We start from the raw sequence: 12,055 nt of genomic DNA on the forward strand, positions 1-12,055 counted from the left end.
GACCTCTCCCGAAAGGGTTTATCCTCGGTAATTCTGATAGAATGGCGAGTACTCTTACTACAACCAACATCAAACTCATGAGTAGAGAAAACTCCTCTCCGCTCCATCATCTTCCTGACTAATCGGTCCTTCCATTCTTTAGGAACGAGGGAATCTCCAAAGTTGAAGGAGGAGGGTGTCAGATCTCCGGTTGAGTTAACTTTGGACTCTTCCTTCACATGTGACGACAGTACATTTACAGGAAACAGATGCGCAATCGGCATTCCTTTCCTCAATGTGATTCCTTTGCCTGACATATTCCTCACGGTCACTGTAACTCTCCTTGACATCACAGCTGTCGAGGTCTGCAACTCTGGTCTCACCAGAAGCTCATTTGGAAACCGTGACTCTTCTGCAGGATCATCAGGTGACTCTATCAGAATGGCTTCAGTACCTGGCGTTCCAGGGAATTTTGGTATCCCAGGGATTCTAGCCACTCCTCCAGGACGCAGGGTGATAGGTTTGGCTCGAACGTACCACACAGTTCCTCTTTTGCTATCATCTACGTCAGAAGAAAGTTCAGGCAGTTTCTCAAAAGCCTTTTTGAAAACAGGGTGAATGTGTCTGGTGCTCAAGAAGTTTTCACCTCCCTGCTCTTTGCAGCTTGTCAGGAGTCGTCTCACTATGGGTGTATTACTGCCAACCAGTATGGAAACCTCACCTTTCACCATGGGGTCAGGGCAAACCAACACAAGTGCATCAATGGTCCCAGTGGTCCCTACATCAGCTTCCAAGAACTCCAACCTCAGTGACAAATAGCCATCATATGGGTAATCAGCAGGACTAAGGCCCCAGATCTGCAGAAGACTGATTGGGGTTAACGGTAAATGCGTCAGGTATCGGTCATAGAAGGATCTGTACAGTATGGTAACCTGAGAACCCGTGTCGAGGATAGCTTTAGTATAAATGCCTTCAATCTGTATTGATACAGCAGAACTCGGCCCTACTAAACCTTCAGGTATGATGTCTTTCATATCCCCTTGTCTATTATTGCACTTAGCAGAACGTGTCTTAACTACAGGGACAGCAGGCCGTTCCGTTACTGTGCCCCTTTGTAGTTTCCCGACTTCTTGGTAAGTTTTATGAGACGGTCATTTACACTTTTTAGATTTTCCTCACCTCTACATTCTCGCTTGAAATGTCCATCCTTTCCACAGTTATAACAAAAGATTCCAGGTCTATCTCCTTCATGGGGATATCCTTTAGAGGAATCATTCATTTTGCTGTTAGACTTCGCAGGGTGTTCAACCTTTTGCACCCATGCGTCACCCCTTTCTGTGTTGGGCTTAGACCGAAAATATGCCATCTCGGCTCTCATGACATTTATTTCCTTCTTCAGCTGTTCCATCTCAGGGTTGACATCACCCTTAGGAGTAGGAACTGTAACAGGAGTCACAAGCTTGGACATCACAGCACTCTTTGCTACATTCCGGGCCTGAAGCATATCCTCCTCCTCTCTGACTTCCCTTAGCAGCTCAGTGAAGGTAGGTGGATCTCGCAACTTATGGGTCATGCGTATGCGAAGAGCAGTCACGTCTTCGAGCAATGCACCTCGCACAACCTGTTCAATGCGGAACCGATTCATTTCAGGCAACTCAATCCCTCTTTTCCGTAACATACAATGCAGCAGTTTGTCTATTCTCAGCAGATAACTGGACAGCTTCTCTCCCTCACACTGGAATGTGCTTCTGAATCTGACCATCAAATCTGAAATGGTTTCAGTAGTTCCAAAGGCAGTTTCTAGAGCCTGCATTGTAGTCAAAGGAAGTAGCAGAGGTGTTCTGCGCCTTTAAGAATCTTACAATGTCAGCAGCAGGACCCTTAAGGCTTTCTACTATTCTCTGCCTCTTCACATTGTCACTGCACTGCCATTCCTCTAGCAGAAGCAGGGTCTGCTCAGCCCAGGCGTCGTACTCCTCTTCCCCACTGGGAGTTGGTCTCACTCCTGAGAACATACGGAGCTTATGGTATCCCTGAGCCTCGAAGGGCAGATTGGTGCATTTATCCACCAGAGAGCTAATGGCACTGACCAACTGAGTGTTCATATCCAGGGCCGAAGGACCTATCAGACCTTTGACATCAGCAACAGTCTTTCCTTCTTGTCTCAAGAATGACAACAACTTGGTCTGAAACCCTTCTTCTTCCTTAGTAGTAATAGGGACAAACTGAACTGGCCAGGGACCAGCCTCTTCAGAAAGCCCAACTGCCTCAGGTAAACCATGACCTCTCAGGTTCTCTGATGTCTGGATCAACACAAACTGCTTCTTGGTAGCTGTATCCAAGCAGCGCTCAACTATCCTAACCTTTCCAAAGGCTTTGACACAATTCAGAGCCCTTAGCAAGACATCATCAGGGTCATCGTTAGCAACACCATTCAGCACAATGGCATGGGTAGTAGCTATCTGCTTCCATTTGCACCAAGCTTCAACCTCAATAACATCCATCTTTTATGCTCAAACAGCCCAGTAGAAACCACAAACCACTCTCTTAGCAATGAGCATTCAATACTGTTAGTTTACTGACATAAATAGACCACAATCCCGGACGAGCCCCCAAAATGTAACCCCTTTCACGGTTCTCTAGATATATGTGAGATGTGGTCTCTGTTGTAGACAGTATTCTATAGTCCAGTAAGGAGATCACTACTACAATGGCTTAATTCTAATTATCTTACATTATAGTTTTAACAGCAGACAGTATAAGAAGATTACAGGTCAATGAACTAAATTAGACATTTGCATGCATTAGAATGAATCTAGACATAATAAACATACATTCTCCATTTACATGGATTCAAAGGAGAATCTGTCCCTGTGTCCAAATTCGAGTGCACTCTTTCGTTGGCGCGCTTAAGTTGGAGCTCATGGTATGTATAATGTCTGCAAGACTTACGACTCCGAACCCCTTTGTTGAATTCTCTTCATGATCACTGAATCCCACTTTGAGTTCTGGATGCAGAGCACACAGCAGCAGCTGGAGTTGGTGACTCTCTCTCTCTCTCTCTGCAGCTTTTCCAAGTAGATCCCCATCAGCACGAGGCAAGCAGCTCTCCCCAGACCTCTGCCTTGCAGATCTGGGTTCAGACTTGCAGCCAGCCAGTTCAGGATGCAGTGCTACTAATACGAAGGGCGGCGGCCAATTTTGGAAGCCCGGGACGGGATGCGGCAGCCATTTGCCTCCTGAGCCCTCTTTTCAGAGCTCCTTCCCTCTTCTCTTCCAGTCGCTCCTTTTCCCGCTCGAAAAACCCGACTCCACCCCTCCCTCCTGGGGTTTCTGCCTGGAGACTGCGCAGCCTCACTGTCTGCAACAGTTGATACTGGTGCAGAATTATGGAAAGTCTGCTCTTAGTCACATTGTGTCCTTAAAAGTTCTTGCCGTACCTTCACATGGCAACTTTAACCCAGGGATTTATAACAATGATAATACAGTGTCTAAGTTAAAGATTGATAACCATACTTAGCGTACATAACATTTCCAGTGGGTATTACATCACTAATCAGGCCAAAGTTTAAACAGCCATTAAACGCTAATTTAGGTTTCAACGAACCATCCTGAAACTAGTTTACACCAACTTAAGTCAATTAAAAGTAGATGGGACCAGTCTGGAACTCGTTAAAGAATTTTATAACTATTAATGTTAACGAGCCCACCAAAATTAAAAACGGTATAATTGAGGCCTGCTTTTACACACAGTGCAGTACTGAGCAGAGCAGTACGGTTCCTTCGGTTCAGTTCATACAGACAGAGACACTGCTCTCTGACTCCTTACCATCTTCATCATCACACATCAGCTTCGGGACTATCAACCGATGGAAGGACAACAGAAGGAGAATGGAGAGGAATTGTGGCAACCAAGTGCCCCAAGAAACAAACAACCAACAATATTACCAAAAACTAGGTAATATTGGGCCACCACGACCAACAAAAAAACAGCCTGGAAGAAACCGAAGATTCGCAAGTTTGTTTCCACTCTACAAGCTATCCTGACTTACTCCTGGGTAAGATTTGATGAAAAAGACTCTAAACCATACAACTAACCAAAGGAAATTGGGTACTTACCCGATAGATCCAAATACGCACCCAACCGCATCAGCGGACACGCAAAGACTGAAAACCCAACGCAGGTGAAGTCTTCTACCATGTCCGGGGTACGGCAGGCCCCAACCGCCAGACCTAGGAGAACCCCAAAATCGCGAACCTCTACAACTGTCAAGAAAGTCATTTGGTGAGCATTTCCCTGGTCCTCTGGAATCCAACCCAGTTAGTGTAGTGGGATTGGGAGGGGTGAAGTATTTTGTCAATTGTCATTCTCCCTCATATATTCTGAAGTGTTCCCCCTTTTAGAGTGTTGTGTTGTGTATATTTTCCTGTCTCAAATAAAAATCCAAGGCCTAGAATTTCAGTATAGCCAGTTTTGGGGCGCTTACGTTAGCGCCCGCCCGAAGTTAGCGCCCGCCCCAAAGTTGCGCCCCCTTGCCGGAAATTCAGTGGCTTCGCCCTAAGAGGTTGGTGGAGCGCTAAAAGAGGCGTTCCACTACTATCTTTAGGCACTAAGCCGGCGGTGCAGAGGGATAGCGCCGAGGCGGGGCGCAGCGCGGGTGCGGTCATTTTTTGATTGACAGCAGACCCCGTGGCGCCGACCAGCTCTTAAAGGGGGAAGGGACGATTTGGTCTGCTGCCATGCCCTGCACACTGCAGCTTTGCAAATAGGCCTCAACACTGCTGCTCAGCCCCAGGGAGTCATGGCAACGCCAGAGAAGGCCCGTGAGCGTGCCCTGCGCTTCTCAGAGGGTGATCTGGAAATAATGGTGACAGCTCTGGAGAAGAGGCGCAGGATCTTGTTCCCAGAGACTGGGAGGAATCCGAATCACCAAGAATACACCAGAGCCTGGAAGCAGATCGCCAACAGGGTGACGTTCACCGGCGATGCCCCCAGGACCCACAAACAATGTCGTAAAAAATACAACGACCTGACCAGGATTGTCAGGGTGAGTACCCTTTCCAGTCTCCTCCTCATTCTTGCATGTACACCTGACATGATGGGCAAAGGGAGCTGAAAGTCCTAATGGCCAGCCCTCAGCCAGCAGCTTTGGGACAGTCATGAGCATCAATTGCCCATTCTGCAATCTACACTCTGGCCAAGCTATTCCACCATGGGAGGTATTGCACAGTACATCAGGGCTACGCTCTGGCCAAGCTATTCCACCATGGGACAAGTGCACAGTACATCAGGGCTACACTCTGGCCAAGCTATTCCACCATGGGAGGCAGTGCACACTACATCAGGGCTACACTCCGTACTTACAGCCCGTCCTTTCTCTTGCAGGCTAAAGTTGCCTATAATCGCCAGGCCCGTGCCAGGACCAGGGGAGGCTGCGCCAAGCTGCAGAAGCTCACTCGCCTGGAGGAGCGCGTGTGTGGGCTCATGGGAGCCCGGCTGATCGTGCCCACAGCGTGCGGAGTAGCCGACCCTCCACTGCCCGGCAATGGTAAGGACCTCGCCTTTTGGCCCTCTCGCGTCGCACTTGCGGATCCGAGCTACCTCCTTTGCCACTGTCCCACCAATGCGCTGAATGCCACCAGTCCTAACTCCCTCGCTGATGCCGTCTCCTCACTCTGAAGCTACTCTTGTGCATTCCTGCTTTCAGCTGGTGACGACCAGGACCCTGAAGCTGCCAGTGACAGCCCCTCCGAGCAGGAGGAGGAGGAGGAGGAGCAAGAGCAAGCCGGACCATCAGGGGAACACTCAGGTTCCGCAGGAGAGGACGAAATGATTGACACGTCCTCACTGGACGAGTGCCTGGACCAACTGTCGCAGGGGATTGCAGCTTCTGGGACCAGTGGCGTCCAGCCACCCAGGAGCCCTGCGCGTGGGCCGTGGCCTTCCCCCCAAAGGGGGGAAGGATCAGAGGGGAGTGCAGTTGATCGGGACACTCGCCGCCACCAACGTGGCAAGGTTCCCTTAGTTCGGTCCCCTGCTCCCCAGTGGGAGAGTCCCGACTCCAGTCCGGACACCTTTACCTCGGAGGAGGCGCGGAAGCTGGACAAGATGGCCGAGGATTCGGACCGGCGCCACACGGAGCTCATGAGCGTGGTGGGGCGCATGCCTGAGGGCATCGAGTCGCTGGCGACCAGTGTGCGCGAGTTCGGGGCATCAACTGCCGCGAGTGGCCGCATGCTCACTGATGCCGTCAAGACCCTGGTGGGTGTGATGCGGGCGAATACAGGACAACAGGGGCACTCACTGCTGCCACACGCGCTGTCTCAGGCAGGCATCGCCAGGGCAGCCGCCGCGCTGGAGCATCCCAGCGAGCCGCCCCTCGACTGATTGTTGCGGATCCTGCAGTGCGGGCCCGGCCGAGTGCCAGCGCGCCACAGCACCAGCCAGCGCATCCCAGACGCCAGCTTGCCCACATTGCGCCATCCATCGCCGCCACTCCCCCACTGGGGCCTCAAGGGCAAGCGGCTGGAGCTGATGTTGGCCAGGCTCAGGTGCGCCACTCAGCAGCCGGCCCCTCGAGGCCCAAAGGCCGCGTAGGCCGCCCCCCAGCGTCATCTGGCGGAAGGACATCTGAGCCTCAGGCGCCTTCCTCCAGCCTTGCAGCAGCCACTGGGCAGAGCTTGCGAAGGAGCAGCAGGCCGGGCAGGGGAGGCAAAAGGCTGGACAAGGTCTCGCCCTCGCGGGCCACTCAGTAGAGGGTGTGGCCAGCTTTCATTTTATATGGCAGTGGCCATCTTTCTTTTGCCCATGGTTGTTTGGTTCGTGGGCTTATCTTTTGTGTTAAGGCCGAGGTTGAGGCCAGGTTTGTACAAATGTGGAGTTACTCCTCCCCAGTTTGTGGGAGTGAGTCTTTTGTGGGGCCCGTTGATTGTTTTTGGGGATTCATGTGGGAAGGGGTTTTCATTTTTGTGTAATAAATAATTATCTTTATTCATACAGTCTCCATGGTTGTTCTTGTTAGTGTTTGGTGGCTTCACCGGCTGAGGGCTTGCGGAGCGGCTGCATTCATCTTCCCTCATGGCCACAAGGCATTCCCTGACAGGGGGCTTAGAAGTAACGTGTAATAAGGTGGCGTAGCGCGGCCCTTGGCCCTGGTGGCTCCCTCCTGGGAACGTACTCCTGCTCCTCCTCCTCCTCCTCCTCATGCTCCTCCTGCTCCTCCTCCTGAGGTGCTGCTCCAACGTCAGGTGGCAGTGCCTGAGTCCTGCGGATAGCCAGGTTGTGTAGCATGCAGCAAACTACCACAAATTGGGAGACCCGGTCCGACGAATACTGGAGAGCTCCTCCGGAGCGATCAAGGCAGCGGAACCGCTGCTTGAGGACCCCAATAGTTTGCTCGATGATGTTGCGGGTGGTTTGATGGCTCTCGTTGTAGGCCTCTTCAGCAGCGGTCCTGGGCGCGCGGAGCGGGGTCATGAGCCAGGTACACAAAGGATAGCCTTTGTCCCCGAGTAGCCATCCTCTTGGGGGAGGCTGTGCTTCGAACATGTCATGCACAGTACTCTGCCGCAGGATAAACGCATCGTGGCTGCTGCCTGGGAAGCTGGCATTGACAGCCATGATGCGCTGCTTGTGGTCACACACCAGCTGCACATTCAGAGAATGGTAGCCCTTCCTGTTGCGAAACTGCTCGCCATGCTCCAGAGGGGCCCGCAAAGCCACATGCGTACAGTCAATGGCGCCCTGCACCAAGGGGAAGTCCCCGAGTCTTGCAAATCCCAAGGCGCGCTGATGCTGGCTCTGCAGGGCCATGGGGAAGGAGATGAATTGGCTTCTCCTTCTGAACAGTGCTTCGGCCACCTGGCGGATGCAGCGATGTGTGCCGTACTGGGAGATGTTTGCTATGTCCCCAGCAGCGGATTGGAAGGAGCCGGTGGCATAGAAGTTCAATGCCACCGTCACCTTCACTTCCACCGACAGAGACGTCCTGCACCTGAGCTTTGGACGCAGATCTCTGCGAAGCAGGTGGCAGATCTCTGCAACCACCTCCTTTCGGAATCGGAGCCTTCTAACACATCGCGCGTCAGTCATGTTGAGGTAGGAGCGCTGCTGGCGGTATAGCCTGACTGGGTAAGGCCTACGTAGCCGACGCCTGTAGCCCCCTCTGCCTCTAGCCAGGGCTGCCCCTCTCACAATGCGTCTGTGAGCCCTACGGACATGGCGCTGCAGCTCCACGTTGGCACCCCATGCAACCCCCATCAAATCCTGGCAAACAGTCAAATTTCCAAAAGGCCACTTGCAGCGCTCTGGCCTGAGTCCAAAAATACCTGAGCTGTTGCTGCTTGAAACCAGTTAGCTATCCTCCTTAATAACAACAGAAAATGCTGGAAAAACTCAGCAGGTCAGGCAACATCCGTGGAGAGAAATTTGAGTTGACGTTTCGGGTTTGACCCTTCTTCAAAACTGGAGAGAAAAGGAACTAGATCGAAGGCAGGGCTGCGATCGGACAAAAGAATAAAAGAACGTACAATCCCTCTACACCTCCATCCCCCACCCGGATGGCCTGAGGGCACTCCGCTTCTTCCTTGAACAGAGGCCCGACCAGTCCCCATCCAGCACGACCCTCCTCCGCCTGGCTGAACTTGTTCTCACATTGAACAACTTCTCCTTTAACTCCACTCATTTCCTCCAAATCAAAGGTGTTGCCATGGGTACCCGCATGGGTCCTAGCTATGCCTGCCTTTTCGTGGGCTATGTGGAACAATCTTTGTTCCAGTCCTACTCGGGTCCCCTCCCTCACCTCTTTTTCCGATACATTGATGACTGTATCGGTGCCGTTTCCTGCTCTCGCCCCGAACTTGACAATTTCATTCACTTTGCCTCCAATTTCCACCCTTTCCTCACCTTCACATGGTCCATCTCTGACTCTTCCCTTCCCTTCCTCGACTTCTCCGTCTCCATCTCTGGGGATAGGTTATCGACCAATATTTACTACAAGCCCACTGACTCCCACAGCTACCTGGACTACACTTCCTCCCACCCCGCTTCCTGTAAGGACTCTATTCCATTCTCCCAGTTTCTCCGCCTCCGCCGTATCTGCTCCGATGATGCCACCTTCCACACCAGTGCTTCAGACATGTCTTCCTTTTTCCGCAACCGAGGATTCCCCTCTACCGTGGTTGACACTGCCCTCGACCGTGTCAGTTCTATCTCCCGCACCTCTGCCCTCACCCCTGCCCCTCCCTCCCGGAACCACGATAGGGTTCCCCTTGTCCTCACCTTTCACCCCACCAGCCTCCACATTCAACGGATCATCCTCCGGCATTTCCGCTACCTCCAAAGTGATCCCACCACCAAACGTATCTTCCCCTCCCCTCCCCTTTCAGCATTCCGCAGGGACCGCTCTCTCCGAGACACCCTAGTCCACTCCTCTATCACCCCAAACAGCCCTTCCCCTTCGCCTGGCACCTTCCCGTGCAAGCGGAGGAGATGTAACACCTGCCCCTATACCTCCCCCCTCCCCACTGTCCAGGGCCCCAAACACCCCTTCCAGGTGAAAGAGCGATTTACTTGTACTTCTCGCAATCTAGTATACTGTATTCGCTGCTCACGATGCGGTCTCCTCTACATTGGGGAGATCAAACGCAGATTGGGTGACCACTTTGCGGAACACCTCCGTTCAGTCCGTAAGGGTGACCCCGAGCTTCCGGTCGCCTGTCATTTCAATTCACCGCTCCATTCCCACTCGGACCTCACCGTCCTTGGCCTCTTGTACTGTTCCACGGAAGCTCAACGTAAACTCGAGGAACAGCACCTCATCTTCCGATTAGGCACTCTGCAGCCTTCCGGTCTCAATATCGAGTTCAACAATTTCAGATCATAACCTCGGCCCCTATTTCATTTTTACTTATATTTTTCCACTCCTTTCCTCCCCCCCCCTTTCCTTTTGTTTCTCTCTCACACCTGGCAGCTATCTTTTGCCCTGCCAGTACACTTTACAACTAATCCCAGCCTATTACCATCTCGTCTAGCTTCTAATCTCTTTTACTTCTTTTGGTTCTTTTATTCTTTTGTCCGATCGCAGCCCTGCCTTCGATCTAGTTCCTTTTCTCTCCAGTTTTGAAGAAGGGTCAAACCCGAAACGTCAACTCAAATTTCTCTCCACGGATGTTGCCTGACCTGCTGAGTTTTTCCAGCATTTTCTGTTGTTATTTCGGATTTCCAACATCTGCAGTATTTCGCTATCGTAGCTATCCTCCTTGTTGTGTGTCCAGAAATGCGTTGCACAAGAGTGTTTGCTGCAAAATGGCTGGGCTTTATACTGGAGGGTACGTCCCCTTTAATTTGCGCCTCCCGGGGCCCGCGCTGGTTGTGTTGCGTTCCTTTTTTCAAACGCTCCGGCCGCCAGCCGCACAATGGGGCGGTCCGACTGAAGTTTGGAATCGGGGCGGCCAAAGGGCGTTGCACGAAGACGTGACGTCATTTTCTGCGCGCGCATCCGGGCGGGCGCTAAAGTTTGCGCCGGCGCTAACGGCCAACTTAATTTGGGGTGAGGCGCAAACTGCGCTGCGCCCGGGTGCTACACGCATAGCGCCCGAAATTCACTTCTCTTAAGGCGCTAACTGCTGGCACAAGCAACTGAAAATCCAGCCCCAAGTTCTTTTCACCAACTCAGTTGTCTGTTGCAATTTCATAACAGCCCCCAGATAAGTCCAAAGTCTAGAACCAAGGGAGTGGGAGCAATTCGAACCGTTCAGGAGTCAGAGGCAAAGCTGACCATACACACCACCCCTTACAGGAAATGCTGACCGTAGCAGGACTTTGGCAAAAGGGATGTAATGCAATAGACCCTGGGGGAGAAATTCGGTTGTTAGTGCCACCGATTAACGCCTAAAGAGGCCGAGAAGTGGGGCACTAGCCAATTTCCGGGTGGGCGCAAGACGCCTAGCGCCTCGCCCCATATTGAGCATGCATTTAGCGCCGGCTTTAGCGCCCGCACATGGGCGCAGGCTGATTATGACGTCATTTGAGTGTGCAACGCCTTTTGGGCGCCCCGGACCGGAAATTCAGTGGCACCCCCCCTCCGTAGCGCCTGGCGCTAATAGCGACAGCTTACCTGGACCTTACCAAGTTGCTCTCGGGCTGGAGGAGCATTATTTAAAGGGGACTGGTGTGGTTTAAAAGTGGCAGCCATTTTTGGAGCACAACTTCCTCGAGAACTATAAAGAGTTGCTGAGCTGCACACTGAGAGCCATTTGACCACTGAGCCAGCGCAGGCAGATGATCTTCAGCCTTCTGACCATCACCTTGCTGTTGGTGAGCCTTGACAATGGGGAACCTTCCTGTGGGCACTTATTATGGGGGCTGCATTGGAGGGGAACTTCCTGCTGCTGAATCATCTGGAAAGGGCACTGAGACGCTGGGAGAGGGGGGGCGGGCATGGCCAGATGGAGGAGGGCCAACAGACGTCGCCACAGCAGACCTTACACTGGCAGGGTTTTCCGACAGCAGTTTTCCTACATGAACATGCCGGAGGAGCAGTGTGTCAGAAGGCTGCGATTTAGAAAGGAGGTGGTGACTGAGCTATGCCAGCTGCTTCAGCCAGATCTGCAGCCTCAGGTAAGGTGCAGGACATCTCTGTCGGTGGCTGAGAAGATGCCTGCTGGCCTGAACTTCTACGCGAGCAGCTCTTCTCAGGCTGCGCGTCAGAGGCTGATCAGAAGTAGCTTCTAGGCCCCTCTCACGGAATGCTTGCTGCCATTCCAAGAACATGAATGGAACCGGTCTGCTACCCCCAAGCCTGTGAAGGGCAAGATGCATGTAAATAGCAGGCATGGCCATTGTAAATGAAGAAAATGTTTCATTAAACAAAATGTGGTTCCTTCAAACATGAGAAAGCTATGGCAACAGAAAGCAAAACTGATACACTGACACATAACTGGCTCTCACACCCGGGAGACTGTCCAAAACATAAATCACATTCCGACCATCTTCCTTGGCCTTGATTTCACTGCGCCAACCAAAGCATCCAATGCCCCATCAGTGAGGAGTTCCGCCCTCTGCCTCACCCTTTCC

The 12,055-nt window shown here is 52.2% G+C and overlaps 1 protein-coding gene across 1 annotated transcript in view; it reads left to right on the top strand.

The window, feature by feature from the left end:
- Positions 1–5,299: 5,299 nt before the first annotated feature.
- The window catches only part of LOC147111505 (uncharacterized), a 74,604-nt gene continuing 67,848 nt past the window's right edge, over positions 5,300–12,055 (top strand). The window contains exons 1-2 of the mRNA XM_085999892.1: positions 5,300–5,528; positions 5,688–6,175. Of these exons, the coding sequence (XP_085856018.1) occupies positions 5,300–5,528; positions 5,688–6,175 (717 nt within the window). The remainder of the gene's footprint in view (positions 5,529–5,687; positions 6,176–12,055) is intronic.

The sequence above is a fragment of the Somniosus microcephalus genome, chromosome 10, assembly GCF_052327205.1.
Source record: "Somniosus microcephalus isolate GS21.2 chromosome 10, FLI_Smic_1.0, whole genome shotgun sequence".
Classification (NCBI taxonomy): domain Eukaryota; kingdom Metazoa; phylum Chordata; class Chondrichthyes; order Squaliformes; family Somniosidae; genus Somniosus; species Somniosus microcephalus.